This window comes from Acaromyces ingoldii (assembly GCF_003144295.1).
Source record: "Acaromyces ingoldii strain MCA 4198 unplaced genomic scaffold FA10scaffold_1, whole genome shotgun sequence".
NCBI lineage: Eukaryota > Fungi > Basidiomycota > Exobasidiomycetes > Exobasidiales > Cryptobasidiaceae > Acaromyces > Acaromyces ingoldii.
In genome coordinates this window covers 2,003,806-2,021,660 of record NW_020290247.1, presented here as the reverse complement: position 1 = coordinate 2,021,660, position 17,855 = coordinate 2,003,806, and the positions used below count along the sequence as shown (strand labels likewise).

The 17,855-nt window shown below is 55.3% G+C and overlaps 6 protein-coding genes across 6 annotated transcripts; 4 read left to right on the top strand and 2 right to left on the bottom strand.

The window, feature by feature from the left end:
* Positions 1-255: 255 nt before the first annotated feature.
* Positions 256-742, bottom strand: FA10DRAFT_264050 (hypothetical protein). Its single transcript, XM_025520487.1, has one exon. It carries the CDS (start codon positions 675-677, stop codon positions 297-299), a length of 381 nt encoding a protein of 126 aa, XP_025380593.1. The 5' UTR covers positions 678-742; the 3' UTR covers positions 256-296.
* Positions 743-3,074: 2,332 nt separating this feature from the next.
* On the top strand, positions 3,075-3,740 carry FA10DRAFT_20587 (hypothetical protein). The gene has a single exon (XM_025518461.1). It carries the CDS (start codon positions 3,285-3,287, stop codon positions 3,678-3,680), a length of 396 nt encoding a protein of 131 aa, XP_025380592.1. The 5' UTR covers positions 3,075-3,284; the 3' UTR covers positions 3,681-3,740.
* Positions 3,741-6,050: 2,310 nt separating this feature from the next.
* On the bottom strand, positions 6,051-7,913 carry FA10DRAFT_247614 (PLP-dependent transferase). Its single transcript, XM_025519459.1, has 3 exons — positions 7,390-7,913; positions 7,270-7,328; positions 6,051-7,205 (listed from the first exon to the last, which is right to left on the bottom strand). Exons 1-3 carry the CDS (start codon positions 7,819-7,821, stop codon positions 6,242-6,244), a joined length of 1,455 nt encoding a protein of 484 aa, XP_025380591.1. The 5' UTR covers positions 7,822-7,913; the 3' UTR covers positions 6,051-6,241.
* A 215-nt stretch (positions 7,914-8,128) lies between these two features.
* FA10DRAFT_257691 (putative RPS18A-ribosomal protein S18.e.c4) lies at positions 8,129-9,179 on the top strand (the record flags this gene model as incomplete). Its single annotated transcript, XM_025519869.1, has 3 exons — positions 8,129-8,131; positions 8,195-8,364; positions 8,888-9,179. The coding sequence occupies 3 exons, from the start codon at positions 8,129-8,131 to the stop codon at positions 9,177-9,179; spliced, it is 465 nt and encodes a 154-aa protein (XP_025380590.1).
* A 457-nt stretch (positions 9,180-9,636) lies between these two features.
* FA10DRAFT_264047 (hypothetical protein) lies at positions 9,637-14,244 on the top strand. The gene is made up of 7 exons (XM_025520486.1): positions 9,637-10,067; positions 10,141-10,280; positions 10,354-10,897; positions 10,967-11,181; positions 11,250-13,038; positions 13,102-13,537; positions 13,602-14,244. The coding sequence occupies exons 1-7, from the start codon at positions 9,902-9,904 to the stop codon at positions 14,002-14,004; spliced, it is 3,693 nt and encodes a 1,230-aa protein (XP_025380589.1). The 5' UTR covers positions 9,637-9,901; the 3' UTR covers positions 14,005-14,244.
* A 110-nt stretch (positions 14,245-14,354) lies between these two features.
* FA10DRAFT_298789 (putative CCC2-P-type ATPase) lies at positions 14,355-17,764 on the top strand. The gene is made up of 2 exons (XM_025524648.1): positions 14,355-14,729; positions 14,809-17,764. The coding sequence occupies exons 1-2, from the start codon at positions 14,601-14,603 to the stop codon at positions 17,713-17,715; spliced, it is 3,036 nt and encodes a 1,011-aa protein (XP_025380588.1). The 5' UTR covers positions 14,355-14,600; the 3' UTR covers positions 17,716-17,764.
* The last annotated feature ends 91 nt before the right edge of the window (positions 17,765-17,855 follow it).

The following is a 17,855-nucleotide window of genomic DNA, read 5'->3' as shown; positions in this document are numbered from 1 at the left end:
CAAGGTCATAATTTACGGCTCCGCCTGTCTGGATCGGCCTTCATCGGTCCGTATTCCCCGACGCATACCCTGCTTCTTTATACGGGACACCCTGCAAGGAGAGAGAGGCTCATCGTCCTAGAGGAAGTTCAGGGCAATGAGTCGCAGGATGGAGCCACTGAGACGATGCTCAGCAGGGTAAGAATTTGCAGGTTGCTTTCCATTTTGCACGGGGAAAGTGACAAATTGCTCCGGACAGACTTGGGTTTACAGTACAATTCAAAGACTTGCGGCGCTGAGTGTGGCAGCGCTTGTTCTTAGGCCTGCCACCAGTGCGGTTTGTCGCTATCTGACCCTTTTTGGCACCTCGGATTCTCTCGCGGTTGCTGCTGCTGCTGTTGCTCAGACTGGTGCTCAAAAATCTTGTCCAAAGAGTTCGGCTCGGGTTGTGTGCCCCAACTGAAAGACGACGGTCCCGGGCTTGGACCACTCGTGCGTTCTGCCGTCGCTCCTGGTTCCGCAGACACGATCCCTCCCGGCAATGGATTCGAAGGGCGTCCCATGTCAAAGAAATGAGATGAGAGTTCAGTCATTGGCGTCAGTATGTTTGGTCTCCATGCCGGTTGTGGCGAAGTCGACGGGTGTGCCCTTGCTTCCTCATCGCCAACGGAGCCTTTGGGAGGTGGCGGAGGGGCCATCGGTTCAATGAAAAAGGCTTGGCCCTCACGTTGTGAACCCAGCTGTCCTCCGCCCCAATCGCTCGATCCTGACCCGAGTCCTTGCTGTTGAAGCTGAAAAGGCGGTTGCTGGCTACTTGAAGGACCAAAGGAAGGTGAGATGTGGCGAGACGAATGACCACTGCTGCTCGCAGCCGAGAGAGGCGTCACCGTCGAAGGTGCACCCCGGTAGCTTTGGTATGTCGGTAGGCTAGCGAGATAGAGATCTCCAGTCTGTTGAGAAGGCTGCCGCTGTTGCTGTATGAGAGAGTGCAATCCTGACGACGAGGAAGAGGCCGAGGAAGTAGACGAGCCGCCATGGGCGAGCGGCTGGGTCTCAAGAGAGGTTGTTGGAAGACCGGGCGACGAGTTGCGCCGGCCTGTGTCACTGAAAGGGTCGACGAGCGCCATTCGACGCGCTGAGGGCGGTGGCTGCATGGAGCTGGTCGGTGGTGGCTGCGCAAGCTGATGCTGATCCGCGACCCCCGTTGCTGCTTCTGACGATGCTGCTGCTCCAGGCTCTTGTCGATGCTGTAAACCTTGTTGCTGCAGGAGGAGCAGGTGCTGCTGCTGTCGCATCCAGGTGCTGAGCTGCTCCTCTCCGTAGGCTCCCAGAAAGCCTTCGCGATCGACGACCTTGTCAAAAAAGGCTGCCACAGCCGAATCGGTAAGCGACGTCCTTCTGAGAATGTCAGCTGTGTCGAACGAGCTCCGCCTCCTGCTGGCAAGAGCTAGGGTCTCGCCGAGAAGCGTGGAAGCCCCCGGTGAGCGTGATATGGAGGTACGGCTCGACGAAGTAGGTCTCGAGGCCTGGTTACCACGTAATGTGCTTGAAAAGGTTGCTGTCGATGCGGATGTCGACGTCGGGACGGCAGGCAAGGGAGCGTCGCGTCGACTTGGCGTCATCGCCGGTGTCGTTGACGAGGCCGTCGTTGTCGTTGTCGTCGGGTAAGAAGTGGCGTGCAATGTTGTGGTCGAGGATACCGCCTCTGGGCTGTGCAGATATGTTGCCAGGTTCTGGGCCCGTGGAGCAAAGTAAGTGAGATCTTCGAGACCTTGTAGCCATTCTTGCTGCTGCTGCTGCTGCTGCTGCAATTGCGGCGGCGGCGCCGGCCGTGGCGGCTGGTCCTCCTTTTCACTGCCACCCCAAGCAGGGAGCCCTGCAAAAGAAAGCTCAGTCGGTGACTCGCTGACATTTCGTAATAGATCGTGTGAGAGGTGGCTGGCGTGCATCTGGTACGCCGTCTCCGGCGTCGTCGGCTGAGAGAGAGATGTCAGCTTAAAGTCGGACTGGCTAGTCGAACCTGAACCAGAGATCTCATGACGGTTCGAGGGGTGGAAAGTATCATTCGATGTCGCCTGTTGTTCGTGTCCACCGAAGGTGGCTCCTCTTCGTCGTTGATGAATGCCTGCTCCCGCCAGCTCATGTCCAGGAATATTTGGAATAGATGAAGTTGCAGAAGGGGGCTGTTGGTATTGCTGGTACGCTTGAAGCTGTGATAGCTCTTGCTGATAACGATGGTGACCAGCAGACGAAGAGGGATAGGAATTCGGCGAGCGGTTGAGAGGGTACGGTTTTGCCCGTTCTTGTCGTGCTGTTCGTGCCGGCTCACGTACCGGTCCCACCTGCTGTTGTGATGATGGTTGGAAGGATTGGTGAGAGGGCTCTTCTAGGATTCCGAGGCCTGCCAAAGCAGCCAGCCGAGCTTGCTTTGCTTCTTTGCTCCTTCTTTTCCGTTCTCGGGTTTGGGTGTTCTCCAGCCTGCAAATATCGGACAAAGGGACAGAGTCAGGGTCGTCTTCAAAGGGTATGTAACAATACCCACACAATACTTACTCGCTGACGGACTCGTAGACACAATTACGTCCAAGTCGGATGCATGTCGAACAGACGGGCTGAGCACCATCGCAACGGATTTTCCTTTGCGGGGTCACAAAGGTAAAAGAGTTTTCGACGGTAAGAACATGTTCGAGGGACTCGGAAGAGATCTTCAATCTGAAAGTCCGGAAAGGCTCACCTCTGTCGGCAGTGAATACAAGCCATGCTGACCCTTGCACGGCCGGTGCGGTTGGTCGAGGGCGATGCTAGACTCCCCCTGTCTACATCGTCCTCCCGCCCCGCACGAAGCTCATTGTGTCCCTCCTGCGAGGGTCCACTATTGCTCGACGTTGCGCCATGGTCAAACCTCCGCATGGTATAGAAGTGGCACCCCTTCCCCGCCCGACTTCTCTCAACTATCCTCTTGAAAAGAAGTTGTGGTGGGTCAGGAAAACGAGGGTGAGGAATTGGTCTCCCTTGCCTCTTTTACAGAAAGGGTGAAACTAAATAGTTGGCCGGAAACTTCGGGAGCGCCAAAAATGCGCGTTATGGATTTTTTGATCGCTCGGCCTGAATCCACCAATTGACGATGCGGCGCCAGAGACCCGGTTGACAACTCGTCGTCGCAATGACCGGTGGTCGACAGGCGAGGACAGAATTACGCCTTCTTTCTCGTTCTTTTGCGCGACTCTTTGGTGGTAGCAAAGAGAGAAAGAGAAAGAGGGGCAGCTTGGTGGAGAGCTTGAAGACGGAAGGTGAGCACAAAAGCGATGAACGTTTTTTTTTCTCTCGGTGTTGTTCCTAGGCCTCCTGGGCTTGGATGTGCGCCACCTATTTGTCTGGCACGACACAGCGGGGTAAGCAGCGCAATGACTCGCAACCTGTGTCGAGGGAAGAAACCGATTGGCAAATTAGCCCGATGTCATACACAGGTGACAGAGAGTATCTTGCTGTGGGAACGATACCGACGTATTGAGCCCTTCTTCTCAGCTACTACTTTGCGAGTACGGGGTCCGCAGATCGTACACTTATCTGGTCGGCCCTGTCTTTCTCGAGTAACACCGTCACCTGACGAAGGTCCTTTGGAAGTCGGGCCGAACGCAACACCGAAGGCCTCTTTTTGTCTTCGTCACCTTCTAATTCGTTCTCGTGTCCTCTCGCACTGAATGGAAGGGAAAGATGGTGTCTGGCCTGCATGCATAATCAGAGATTGAATCAAAACCGAGCTTGTCTCCTATCCTGTCACTGCAACGTCACCCACCGGTTGCGGGTTGCTTCACGATACTGTCGCGCTCTCCTTCATTCTGCTGAAAGACAGAAAAAGCTTTCAACCTCCGACGACCGCCCTTATTATCTGCGTCTTTTTCTTTCAACCAATTTCTCGAATTAGGCTTCCGTCTGCAGCGCTGGGCACGTTGGTGGCTTTGAAAGCAAGAAGGACAAGCTTTTGTCATGAACACACCACCCTGTCGGAGTTTCAAAGGGGCATCGGAGGTCAAAACAGAAAAGCTTGAGACTCTCTTGCGGTTCCGTATCCGACCGGAAGACAAAGCAGGGGCAAGGTCAAGCGCGATCACTGCTGGTGCCGCCTTGCTCTCGAAGGAATTGAGCGAAACTTTGGCTTCTAGGCCCTCATTTTCTTCTATTCTGTTTGGGCACCTTTCCTACCAATTGACGAATACGGTAACTCGGTGGGGTGCGATAAGGCGGTCTAAAACCCTTCGTCCTTCACCCATCTATCTCTGATCGGCTCTGTTCGCAAAAAGTTTAAATCTTGTTTATAACACACTACACTCTACAGGCTGTCGATCGAACTTTGTACCGCATTTTGACACTATCATCATCTGACACACTTTAATATGTTGACGTGATGAGTGGGTAAATAGTCGTCCTCGTTCTTGCTCCATGTTCAAAAGTGGCCGGCAATTTTTTTTGAATGCAAGCTTTCACCTTTTCCCATGGACAGGTCACGCCCCAAAGCCGCATGAGGGCCGTAAGATGTGATGTTAATTAACCCCTAATGGGACCTTTAGCGACTCTTTACACATCATCAACGATCGGGTCTGTCTGACTTGCATCGTCAGTCATCCTCACTATTCGGAAGTTCGTCCCGTTCCGAGCTCGAGATGGACCCCCTCGCCTATTAACCGATCTTTTTCGTACGATAACTTAAATTTACGACTTTGCCGCAATCTATGGGAGTGGGGGAAACGACAAAAGTCAATGATCCGACGGCCACTTCCCGCTTTCACCGCGAACCGAGTCGTAATAGTGAAATCGCTCAGCTCTGCTTACGAGGCCGCGCTCCGCGGCCTCTTCCCATGCACCTCTTCGGGTGGGGTGGTCTCGACCCTTAGTAGACGAGCTAGCGAACCACAGCAATGGTTCGATACTATCAACCCCACCGCAGGTGAACGAGCCGGGTCCGGCCACGTAAAACAATGGGCGAAACGGGTCAGCATCGAACAAACTCCGCTACAGACTAGTACATACACTGCATACAGAATTAGCTGCTGATGTGCCTCGCATCCATGTGAGTCCTGACATATGACTAAGTCGCTAGTACGTGTCGCTGCTCAATTTATGATCTGTTAATGTCTAGAAACAGGTGCATGTGAATTTTGTTGAGGATATTACTAATACTGTTTTTGCACGCTTGTTGCCCGTGCCCGTATCAACGGCAAACATCGTCGGCCAAAATTAGTGTACCGTTCTTTCTTAACAGATTGGCCAGGGAGGGTGGTCCGTGGCTGACCGCGCCTGTCAAAAGTCTTCTAGATGACTTGGACGACAAAGGCGAAGCAACCTCGAAAGGCGCACCCGTCACGGCACAGCTTGATCAACCTTCAAGTGTCGCCACTTCCGAGCTATCTTGACGTAGCGTGTCAGGCAAGGTCCGCGCGCTGCCAAGAACAATCAGACGATGAGAATTGAGTCATTTAGCAGTCACTTAGAAAAAAAAGCCACAGTAAAAGGTGTTTAGGCCGACCACCAAAGACCACTAATTACAAGCACTGTACGTGTCGGAGAGACCTCCCAAAAAGCACTCACGGGCTTCTTGTCGAGGCTGTTCTTCGGTCTCATAATTGCAGCTACTGTAGCTGTGCCACACTACAGTGTGGCTACACTGCGTACTGGCTGTAGCCTATTGAACAGAAAAAAAAGGTACAGTGGAATGGAAGACTTATCCTTGGCCCTCTGCGCAGTCCGTGCGCAGGAGTCGAGCCGGTCGGACTTCCTTGATAACTGGACATTCAGTCTCCGTCCGAGAACAATTTAACACAATTGCTCAAATTGCATGACCGTGGCACCGTTGTGTGCAAGGGCACTGGTAGGCCAAGATCTCTCCTTGTACCGTGCACGATCTGATTGGACACAATACACACGCACGCCCGCCACTTTTGCATATGAATTTTTATTTGGTGGTTGGCCGTCGGGCATTTGACGCATCTCGGCATGGTAGAGGGCATTCTTCGGACCGGATTGTCTAGAGAGTATGAAAGCTTTTGACGTCGTCAATATATGCAACGGGTGCTGCAGGCCTGCTCACTACCACGGTGGCCGTCCGCACCGATGGGTGACACCATTCGGGCATCGGTTTTGCTCGGCATCTTCGAGTCCTCCCTCGCCACAATCCACAGACACATTGTCATGATGCAATTTGAGGTGAACACTTCTATGTGACAGAGTCAAGAGATCGAGTTGTGGCAGAGGCGAGTGTATGGCCCTACGGCATCGCATGGCCACTCTCCTGCCAGGCCTCAATGACGGTTTTTCGAAGCCTCTGAAAGGCCTCTTCGACGTCTTCCTCAGGAATCAGACTGAAGCTGGTTCGCACGTAGCACGTTGTCTTTGAGTCTGGCATAAACGCCACGCCGGGCACAGCCAACACAAGGTTTTTTAAAGCCTTTTCGCCAATGAGGCTGAACGAATCGCCCTCTTCGACGCCTTCATCGGTGGGCGGAAGCTTGAGTTTGAACCAAAGGAACATGCCGGCAACGGGTGTGATCCATTCAGCGACTGCCTTTTGCTTGCCGTTGTTTGTGCCGAGCACCTTTTGGGCTTTCTGCTCAAAGTTGTTGCGACGGTTCTGGTAGAACTCGGCCACGGTGTCGCAGTGCCGAAGGAAGCCGTCAATACCCCATCGCTCAAGCAAGGCGAGCACCATGGCCTGCGCCGCGCCATTTGGCTGCAGATTGGCCGACGATGTGTCGAGATCAATGGCATCGAGGATGGTGTTTGGGCCCGAGAGAAAGCCAACTCTGATGCCGGCCGAAAGGACTTTGGAAAAGCTATCGAAGCGGAGAACCCACCCCGTGCCGCCGTAGCGCTCGGCATCATCCTGCTCCAAGCTCCAATAGGTGCGAACGCGCCTCCTCGTTTCGGGTGTGCCTTCGCCCAATCCTTGGAAGCTGATGAACATGTATGGATCGTCTTCGAGGATCAAGATGCCATAGCGCCGAGCAATGTCGAGGTTCTCCTTCTTGCGCTGCTCCGATGCCGTAGTGCCCGTCGGATTGGCGCCAGTCGGCGTAGTATAGACGAACTTGGGGAACGGCAAATCTCTCGTTGAGACATTTGTGTGCCAGTTGGCGAGAATGTCTTCAAGCGAGACGGGCGACATACCCTCGCGGTCTCCCTCCACAGCAATGATGTTGATGCCCATCGTTTGCAGCGGCGGGAGAATGCCACTGTGTCATCGACCGGCGTCAGCTGGGACATACGCTGTACTTCTCACGAAGCAAGATTACGTACGAATATGCGGGCCGCTCAGCAAGGCACGTCTCCCCCGGGTTGAGCAGAGCGTGGAAGGTCTTCATAGGGATGGAGTCTTCAGAGTCAGGAGAATACGACAGGATGGGGAATGTCTCTCACCTTTGTCAGCAGGTCCTGACTGCCTGCTCCTACGGTGACACGCCAGGAGTTCTTTCCGTCCTTGACCTGATCACCCTTCCTGACAATGTCCCTGCCGTGGATCTTGTGCTGCCACTGGACCAGCCATTCGATGAAGCGAGGCAGACCAGCCGTGGCGCTGTACTGGAGCGCATCATCAAGATCGCTGCCCGTAATGTCGATCTTGTCTCCGTTCTTGAGACCCAGTGAAATCGATTCGAACGGAAACGTGCTCGCATTGGGCTTGCCCGCAAGCAGCGATAGCATGCCGGGGATCAGCTCCTGTGGGAAAAGCGACCGGATAGCCGACGGCGGGCGTGCAATCGCGCTCTTCGAAAGCATTGCCCTGTGGTCCAGCCCCAGGCCAGCCTTAATGGCCTCGTGGGTGCCGTTCACCGGAGTGTCTACCGTCATGGTCGTCAAGACCCAAGCCGTGTGATCACCAACAGGCCGATAGTGTTGTAGTGACTCACCAGCCGCGGTGATTCTCCCTGCAGAAGTTCGAGAGATTAGGTTAAATTTTGAGCCCAAGGAACCCCGAGATCCGAAGTGGACCTTGAATTTTTCCACATGGTCTAATTTGCCACGTGTGAAAGTTAGATTTTTTTTTCTTGATAGAAGCCGCAGTCCCGGCCGAGCCAAGTGCGTTTGAGCGTAGCCGCCTGGTCGCCATCAACTCTGTCCATTCGACTGACTCCCCAACGACAAGAAGCCGCCCATCATGGTGGGTAATTTTGGCAAAGAATAAGCTCTGGAGACACGGCTGACCTCGAAGGATCCATCACAGTCTCTCGTTGCTCCCGACCCCTCGCAGAACTTCAACCACATCTTGCGTCTGTTGAACACCAACGTCGACGGCAAGATCAAGATCATGTACGCCCTCACCAAGATCGGTGGTGTCGGTAGGCGGTACGCCAACATCGTCTGCAAGAAGGCTGACGTTGACCTTGGCAAGCGGTGAGTATCTGTTCTGTGTGGAACGGTTAAGGGAGGGTTTCAGGGGAGTCATGAAGGGCGGGACAAGAAGTGGGAAGATGGAGTGGATCTGCATTCGGCAAGGAGGAAACACGATAAAGTAAACGAAGAGGGATTAGAGGTGGTTGGGGAGACAACTGGAACCAGCGGGCCACGGACGATGAAGGGCGAGCCCATGCGTAGAACAGAAGGCCACACCGAGCACCCGGTCGCATTGCGGCCTAAGCCAGCGTCACGACAGGGCATGCCAGGCGAATTGAAGAACGCATCTGGTGTGCTCTTGGTTGGCGGCTGCGGCTGCGAAACGATGAGATAACTCTTTTGGGAGGGTTGTTCAGACGAAACGTAGCTGCAAAGAAGGGAGGAAGTGGGGCAAAATAGGGAGACCCAGGGCCAAAGCAGATGCGACAGAGGAGACAGTGAAAGCAATGGAGGAGAGGATTTCTCGATGCTAGAGAGTATTCCTGGTGCCTCATGCTGACTGGTCTTCTATCTCCTTTCTCAGCGCTGGTGAGCTCAACTCGGACGAGCTTGAGCGAATCGTTCAGATCCTCCAGAACCCTGCCGAGTTCAAGATCCCCACCTGGTTCCTCAACAGGCAAAAGGACATCGTCGATGGCAAGTACCACCAGATCCTGTCCAACAACGTCGACTCGAAGTTGCGTGAGGACATTGAGCGTCTCAAGAAGATCAGGGCGCACAGGGGTATCCGCCACCACTGGGGTCTCCGTGTCCGTGGTCAGCACACTTGCACCACTGGTCGCCGAGGCAGGACCATCGCCAACAAGAAGAAGTAATCATCGTCACACGCAGCTCCTCTCTTGTCGCGTCGTAGATGGCTATCTTTTCTGTCCCATTCACCCACTTGTAACTCTTGATTCTTTCTTCATGACGAAAAAGGGTGCCGTCCTAGCCTCGCACACCCTACCACACATGCTCTCTTCATTATCAATCACATGTGCAGTATAAACAGACTCAGAGCTCGAAAATGGCTCAGCTGAAGATCTCGTCTGTTTTGAAGAACTCTCTGCAACTTCCAGGGGATCTTTTCGGTATGATCGGGGAAAGATGAGACCAACCTGATACCGAGAGGTGATGAATGGATGGCCCTGACGGTTCCAGCAAGGCGCGCGCGCAGCCTGGGGTGGAGAAAAAAAAGACCGACTGGTCAAGTGCCTGGCTTGCTTAGTCGATGCCTGAATTCGGTGAGCTTCACGCAACAGCCCAAAAGTCCTCGAACGGACCAAGGCGGGACCCTAACCGGACAGCTGCTATCTCTTTTCTTTTTCCAGGGCCACTTTTCTACTCCAGCTCCCTTGACAAACAATCAGCGAGCTCAAGTCCAGCGATCGGTTCCCATCGGCGCTTTGCGATAATTGTGCATTTCTCCAAAGTTGTTCGATTGAGAATTTGATCGGCTTCTGCGCTCCAAGGGCGAATTTGGCGATTGCAAAGGGTCAAGCCACATGCGGAGGACACAAGAAGGATTCGTAGATCGTGCCAGCACCACTTCTTAGTCATGTCCTCATCGCACGCTCCGAGCCGCGAGCAGGATTCCACGGGAAGGACAACACCGACGCCCGACGATCCTGCTGTCCCTTCTGACCTCCGCATCAACATTCCCGGCGCGGGCGACCAAGACGCGGCAAAGCATCCCCAGAAGAAGAAACGCGAGCCTTCGACGAGTGAGTCTCGTCGAGAATTTGCAGATAGCGAGGGGACAATCAACTAATCATTTGTCCTTGAACTTTCTCGCAGCCTCGACGCCGACAGTATCGACAGTCCAGCAAAAGGAGGACAAGCACAGACCAAATCCGCTCAGCAGGTCTTCGTTCCACTCTCGCGACTCGGTGCACACCCACGTCGCCGACTACCAGGACCCCAGCTCACCCTACGCTGTGAGTATTTGGACTTCTGTTGGGCCCTTCTTCTTTGTAGGCACGACAAGCTGACGACTTTGTGCCATCCTAGAATCCAAACCACTATTCGGCCAGACCAGATTCGTACCATCGCCGCTCATCTTCTCGAGGAGAGAGCCTAATTCTGCCTTCTGCCATGACGCCCACATCAGCCACGCCGGGCTCGACCTTCAATCACCACCATCACCACAACCAGCACACGCATTTTCCCAGTGCCAGCCACGAAGATATGGGCCACCACCGCGGCCCGACCTCGTTTCAAGAGCGTGGCTTTGACCACCTCAATTCCCACAAGATCTACACTGTCGAGGAGAAGCGTCTGGACGAGGACCTTCGTAAGGAGCGCTACTGGCGACGGTGGGGCTGTTACCTTAGCGAGAGGCAATGGGCTACTGTCAGGGAAGACTACAGCGCCAATGGAGACCCGTGGACCCACTTCCCCCACGAAATCGCTCGCAGCCGAACATATCGCTGGGGAGAGGATGGCATCGCAGGTATCTCCGACAACCACTGCCGCCTTGGCTTCAGCCTGGCTTTTTGGAACGGAAAGGACAGGATGCTCAAGGAGAGGATCTTTGGTCTTGCCAACAATCAGGGTGAGCAGATTGACTTGCTCAACGTGTGTCCCATTGGTTCTCCCTGACAGGTAATGATCGTTTGCACAGGAAATCATGGAGAGGACGTCAAAGAACTGTACTACTACCTCGACAACACGCCGACTCACAGCTACATGAAGATGCTGTACAAGTACCCGCAGGAAGCCTACCCGTACGATCAGCTTGTGCGCGAATCGCAAATGAGGAGCAGGGATGTGGCCGAGTTTGAAATCACCGACACCAATCTCTTTGACGACAATCGCTACTGGGATATCTTCATCGAGGTGGGTCGCTAATCGGGCTGCCGTTGCCATGATCTTTACCTGTCTTTGGCTCACTCTTTCTTTTGCAGTACGCAAAAGACGCAGACAACGAGAATGCCATCTCGGTGCGCATCAGCGCATACAACCGAGGTCCCGAGCCCGCCGACCTGCACATCATCCCCCAACTCTTTTTCAAGAATTACTGGTTTTGGCCAAAGGAGACACCCGAGAAGCCAACGCTGCAGCAGACGGACGACATCACGATCCAAGTCGACCACAAGGACTTGGGTCGTACGCATCTCTACTGCTCGACGAGCCCTGCCCCCAGTGCACCACCTCGCAAACGCGGCATGGCCCCAGAGCTCATCTCCGACGAGGAGGTGGCGCCCGAGATTCTCTTTACCGAAAACGAAACCAATTTCGAACGCCTCTACGGTGGGCAGAACAAGTCGTATGCCAAGGACGCCTTCCACGACCACATTGTCCCCTGGCACCGCTTGGAAAAGGATCAGCCTCAGAAGGTCCGCAGGACGAGGATGGTCAAGAAGACTGTCAATGTGGTCAAGTCGGTCAAGAGAAAGGTCAGCAAGGCGGCGAAGGTCAACGGTCAGGCGTCTGAAGAACCCAAGGTGAACGGGACCGACAAGAAGAGCACTACGGTTGAGGATGAAGAGGAAGAGGTCGAGGACCAGGTCGAGGTGCCCGAGGAAGTCGAGGAGGAGGAAGAATACTTTGACCCTCCCGAGGACTTTGCCCCCCGTCGCGAATATGTCAACCCGGAGAAGAAGGGCACCAAGGCAGGCGTCCATTACTTCTTCGAAAAGGTGCCTCCCAATGGAGGATGCGCCGTTGTGCGAATGAAGCTCACTCCCAACACGCCAGACAGCGACCCGAGCATCAACGATGACGAGCAGTTTGACGCCCTCGTCGAAGCTCGACGTGGCGAGGCAGAAGAGTTCTACCACCGCATCGCCCAAGGCCCCCTTCCGGACGACATGAGGTCGATCATGAGGCAGGGCTACGCAGGTATGCTGTGGAACAAGCAGTACTACTGCTTTATCCAGCCCGAATGGATTGCCGGCGATCCGGGACAGCCTCCTCCGCCTCCCGAGCGCAAGCAAGTCCGCAACAAAGAGTGGCGCCATCTGCATGCCGAAGACGTCCTGTCGATGCCCGACAAGTGGGAATATCCCTTCCCTTGCGTGTGGGACACCGCTTTCCACTGCATTCCTCTGGCTGTCGTCGACCCTACGTACGCCAAGAAGCAGCTGGACCTCTTCACACGAGAATGGTACATGAAACCAGATGGAGGTCTGCCGGCGTACGAATGGAACTTCAGCGACGTCAACCCTCCGGTGCATGCCTGGGCAACATTCCGAGTATTCAAGATTGAGCGCAAAATGTATGGCCGCGAAGACCTCGACTTCCTCGAGCGTGTGTTCCAGAAGCTCCTCATTAATTTCACCTGGTGGGTCAACCGAAAGGATTCAAGTGGCTCCAATGTTTTCGAAGGCGGCTTCCTCGGCCTTGATAATATCGGCCCCTTCAACCGGTCGGAGCCCTTGCCAACCGGTGGTACGCTTCGCCAAGCGGACGGCACGGCCTGGATGTCGTTCTATGCACTGCAGATGCTCAATATGGCCCTGGAACTTGCAAAACACAACCCGACGTACGAGGACATCGCCTCGAAATTTTTTGAACACTTTATCTTCATCGCCGACGCTATGACGTACCAGGAGAGCGACATGGAGTCGTCGCTGTCTCTTTGGTCCGATGAGGAGCAATTCTACTTCGATGCCATCCAGTTCTCGCCAGGGCACAGCGAATTGATTCGGGTCAAGAGCTTGCTGGGCCTGATTGCCCTGTACCCTACCTTGAGTGAGTTGTGGCCTTACCAGATTTCCACATTTCTCGATGGAGACTGACCACGTACAATCAAAGCCCTCGAGCCACACGTCTTCACGCGATTCCCGTCGTTTGGCAAGCGAGTCAAGTGGTTCCTTGACAATCGACCAGAGATCTCGAAGCGCAATATCCAGATTTCTGGTGGTCGTGGAAATCGCCGACTGCTATCGATGGTGGACCGAGAGCGCTTGGCAAGCATTCTCAAGAGGATGCTCAACGAGACCGAGTTCCTCTCTGACTACGGCATTCGCAGTCTGTCCAAGGAGCATGCCGAACACCCATGGGGCATCGATGTCAACGGACAACGATTCGAAGTGGGCTACTGGCCAGGTGACAGTCGCTCGCCCATGTTTGGAGGCAACAGCAACTGGCGAGGACCAATCTGGATTGCCGTCAACTTCCTCCTCGTCGAGAGCCTCCAGCGCTTCTACCAATTCTACGGGAACAGCTTCTCCATTGAATGTCCTACTGGGTAAGCACATCGACCGCCGAGCATCGAAGAGGTATTCAACTGACCGCACATGAAATCGAAACAGATCGGGTAACATGATGCACCTCGCTCAGGTCGCAGAAGAGCTCTCGTCCCGCCTCATTTCCATCTTTGAGCGCGACCATGTCCAGCAGCGACGACCGTGCAACAGCGGAGTGCCCATCCTGGACCATGACCCCCACTTCCGCGACCTGGTTCCCTTCCACGAGTTCTTCCACGGCGACACAGGTGCCGGCCTTGGCGCGAGCCACCAATGCGGATGGACGGGTCTCATCTCTTACCTCATCTGCACCACTGGCTTTAGCGTCCGAACACCGAGGACGCCTCGCAGTATGGCGCAACATTACTTTGACGAGCACATCACCGACGACGGCAAGAGCGACGGTGGCAGCACCTCGGCACCCCAGTCTGCTGCATACTCGAGGCCCCCCTCGCCTGACGAGCTGTGATGTGGTGCAGGACGGAGCATGCGTATATTTTATGTGTCAGATATTTGACCTCCCACCATGGAGGGACAAGACGAGAGGAAGAGACAAGATCAAGCTAGAAGATGTCAAAGAGAAGCTCGAAAGCCGAGAATGGAGTAGAATAAGCAGTTCGGCTGCAGCCTCCATATTGCAGCCATGTCTGATAAGGTTCTTTCATCAACGTCTGCAAGCCATCATTTCACCATCTGCAGAAGCCTGACGTGCTGTTCAAGCACGTGGAATTCTCATTTCGCGCAAAGCGCGGGCCTGCACATTCCGGCCGGGCGCCGAGACGGCGGTGCTCTCATTATTTTTTAAATCCGAAATGCTCCCCCCCATCCTGCCTTCTTCCTCTTGCTCTCATCCTTGACTCCGCATTGTTTCTCTCTCTGTGAGGCGAAGGCAGCAAGGGCAGCTGCACGCAACACCTGGATCCATAGACGAAGAGTGGTGGTGGCGCGGCGCTGGACCCTCACGAGGCTCTTTGATGCGCACGGCTTTCGGCTTATCGGGCTCAAAATCAGTCCCATTTTACTTTCAATCTCCACCCTGGCCCGCGACCTCTGTTGGAAGAGAAGATGGCGGACTTTGACACTGAAAAGGAGGTCATGCTGTCGAAAGCCTCGTCTTCGACGAGCAAGGGTAACGCTGCGATCATGTCGGCACAGTTCAAGATCGGAGGCATGACGTGCGGGTCTTGTGTCGAGGTGAGTCGCGCGCAGTCGTCGTCGTCGGGCCGAGATGAGAAAGCGCATGCTCACAGACAGTAACAATCTCGCCACGCAGACCATCGAGCGCATGCTGCGTCAGCAGGATGGGATACACAGCGTCACGGTCGCTCTCCTTGCCGAGAAGGGCGTCGTGGAATACGACGATTCAAAGTGGACGCCTGCCAAGATCGCAGAGGAGATCGAGGACATGGGCTTCGAGGCCGAGGCCCAGGCGGAGCAGCGAGAGGACTCACAGGTTTTCAAGGTGTACGGCATGACATGTGCCTCGTGCACCTCTGCCGTCGAAACAGGCATTGGCAAGATGGATGGCGTCGTTTCGTGTGTCGTGTCGCTCGCTACCGAGGAGGCTCGCGTCGAATTTGATGCGGCCAAAGTCGGCCTGAGAGACATTGTCGAGGCCATTGAAGATCTCGGCTTCGATGCTGTTCTGGCCGACGATCGCGACTCGACGCAGCTTCAGAGCCTGAGCAGGGTCAAAGAAGTGGCCGAGTGGCGGCGCGCCTTTACCTTCTCCCTCTGCTTCGCCGTGCCCGTCTTCATCATCTCGATGATCCTGACAAAGTTCCACTCGACTCGAGCCCTCCTCATGTGGCAACTCCTGCCCAATCTCTACCTGCAGGACTTGCTCTGCCTCGCCCTCACCACCCCTGTCCAATTTGGCGTGGGCAAGCGATTCTACGTGACGACCTTCAAGGCGTTAAGGCACAAGAGCGCCACAATGGACGTCCTCATTGTCCTCGGCACAACGGCATCGTACACTTACAGCTTCTTTAGCATGCTCTTTGGCCTTTTCTGCTCGGGCGAATGCATGAAGCCGGCGACTTTCTTTGAGACGTCGACGATGCTCATCACGTTTGTCACCTTTGGCCGCTATCTCGAAAACGCGGCAAAGGGAAAGACGAGCGAGGCCCTGAGCAAGCTCATCAGCCTCACACCCAGCACCGCCGTTGTATACACCGACGGAAAGGCCATGACAGCCGAGCGCAAGGTCCCCTCTGAACTCATCCAGCGAGGCGACATTGTCAAAGTCGTACCAGGCGAAAAGATTGCCGCCGACGGCATCGTCGTTCGAGGCTCGAGCACCGTTGACGAGAGCATGGTCACGGGCGAGGCAGTGCCCATCACAAAGACGCCCGGAAGTGCAGTCATCGGTGGTACAGTCAATTCGCTGGGAAGCTTCGACTTCGAGGTCACGAGAGCGGGCAAGGAAACGAGTCTGAGCCAGATTGTCCGATTGGTCAGTGACGCCCAGACAGACAAGGCGCCTATCCAGGCCTATGCCGATCGTGTTGCAGGGGTTTTCGTGCCGTCGGTTGTCCTGCTCGGCGCTGGTACTTTTCTTTTCTGGATGGTCACGGCCCACGTCTTTAACCTTCAGGCGTTGCCTGACGTCTTCCGGGAAGAGGGTGCGACAAAGACAATGGTGTGCCTTAAGTTGTGCATCAGCGTCATTGTCGTTGCATGTCCATGCGCGTTGGGCCTCAGCACCCCCACAGCCGTCATGGTTGGCACGGGCGTGGGAGCGCAGAACGGTATCCTCATCAAGGGCGGCGGACCACTGGAGGCCAGCCAGACGATCGGCCACATCATGTTTGACAAGACAGGCACCTTGACGAGGGGCAAGCTTAGTGTGGCAGCCCTCTGCTGGGGTGACGGAACGATTTCAGGAAGTTCGTCAGAACAGCGCATCGTCGCGGACGGAGACGAGGCCAAGGCGTCGTCCCCAGTCGTCTTCCTGAACGACTTGCAGCAGGCATCGACGGCGGGGCTCTCGAGACGGCAGGCGTTGCAAGCCATAGGAGCAGCAGAAGGCCGGAGCGAACATCCGCTAGCCAAGGCCACGTCGCACTTTGTGAGCGCCTCTTTGGGTCAAGCTGAAGGGCAAGATCCGTCGGTCTCGGAGTTTGAGAGCATTACGGGCCAGGGTATCCGTTGCCGCGTCACCCTCTCGCAACACATCGGCAGTACTTCGCACCGCATCAAGGTCGGCAATCTCGATCTCGTCTCCAGCACCCAAGGCGCAGACTTCCCGGCTGCCGTACACCTCTTCCGAGAGCAGCAGGAGGGGCTCGGCAGAACGGTCGTGTATGCGACGATCGACGGATCGCTGACTTGTGCCATGTCGTTGGCCGACATGCTCAAGCCAGAAGCTCGACAGTGCATCGATGGCCTTCGCAAGATGGGTATCCGATGCGGCATCATGACAGGCGACAGCCAGGCGACGGCTCTGGCCATTGCAAAGGAGCTTGACATTGACACAAGTGACGTCCACGCTGGCATGAGTCCCAACGGCAAGCGAAGTGTCATCGTCAAGCTGCGCGAGCAGGCTGAGACTCGTGCCAGCCATGGTGGACGCGGTTTGCCGCTGACAGGTGCCTCTCGGCGGCAGAAGCCCGGCATCGCCATGGTCGGTGATGGTATTAATGACTCACCCGCTCTAGCCGCTGCTACGTTGGGCATTGCCGTCGGGACAGGATCGGAGATTGCCATCGAGGCGGCTAGCATCGTCCTCATGCGCGACAATCTGCTCGACGTAGCTGCTTCCCTGCACTTGAGCCGACGCATCTTTGCCCAGATTCGCGCAAACTTCGTCTGGGCCACGGCCTACAATTTCGTTTTTGTTCCTTTGGCCATGGGCGTCGGGTTACCGTGGGGAGTCCACCTGCATCCAATGATGGCAGGCGCGGCTATGGCGTTCAGCAGCGTCAGCGTCGTCCTGAGCAGCCTCACGCTCAAATGGTGGGCGCGACCAAGCTGGCTCGTGCGGCCTCTCGACGGTGCGGAGGATCAGATGGGCGCGCTTGAAGGCGACGATGTCCAGTCGATGGGCTTTCTCAACGACGAATCGCACACGGCTGCAAAGTGGTGGACCTCAGCGCGCACTTGGATCGGAGGCTCGGCGAGGGCCGGCAACCGTGGCGTTGGAAGCAGCTACCAGAGCGTGCCCGTCGAGTTGGCATGATGCTTATTCCTGGCTGGGTCTCTTCAATTTTATACCTTCATTTTCCAACCATTGATTGTCTGTGTGCCTGAACTGGAGCGGGAATCAAGTGGGGTTTAGACGACGTTGCTCATGTTTCGGTGCCAAAATAAACTACCGCG

Bases quoted from the DNA above. Each gene is read 5' to 3' on its own strand.
- FA10DRAFT_298789 (XM_025524648.1), top strand. From the start codon at position 14,601: ATGGCGGACTTTGACACTGAAAAGGAGGTCATGCTGTCGAAAGCCTCG. The intron at 14,730-14,808 runs GTGAGTCGCGCG...CTCGCCACGCAG, and splicing joins CGTGCGGGTCTTGTGTCGAG to ACCATCGAGCGCATGCTGCG.
- FA10DRAFT_264047 (XM_025520486.1), top strand. From the start codon at position 9,902: ATGTCCTCATCGCACGCTCCGAGCCGCGAGCAGGATTCCACGGGAAGG. The intron at 10,281-10,353 runs GTGAGTATTTGG...GTGCCATCCTAG, and splicing joins ACCCCAGCTCACCCTACGCT to AATCCAAACCACTATTCGGC. The intron at 13,538-13,601 runs GTAAGCACATCG...AAATCGAAACAG, and splicing joins TCCATTGAATGTCCTACTGG to ATCGGGTAACATGATGCACC.
- FA10DRAFT_20587 (XM_025518461.1), top strand. From the start codon at position 3,285: ATGAACGTTTTTTTTTCTCTCGGTGTTGTTCCTAGGCCTCCTGGGCTT.
- FA10DRAFT_247614 (XM_025519459.1), bottom strand. From the start codon at position 7,821: ATGACGGTAGACACTCCGGTGAACGGCACCCACGAGGCCATTAAGGCT. The intron at 7,329-7,389 runs GTGAGAGACATT...ATCCCTATGAAG, and splicing joins GTCAGGACCTGCTGACAAAG to ACCTTCCACGCTCTGCTCAA. The intron at 7,206-7,269 runs GTACGTAATCTT...TCGATGACACAG, and splicing joins GCTGAGCGGCCCGCATATTC to TGGCATTCTCCCGCCGCTGC.
- FA10DRAFT_264050 (XM_025520487.1), bottom strand. From the start codon at position 677: ATGGCCCCTCCGCCACCTCCCAAAGGCTCCGTTGGCGATGAGGAAGCA.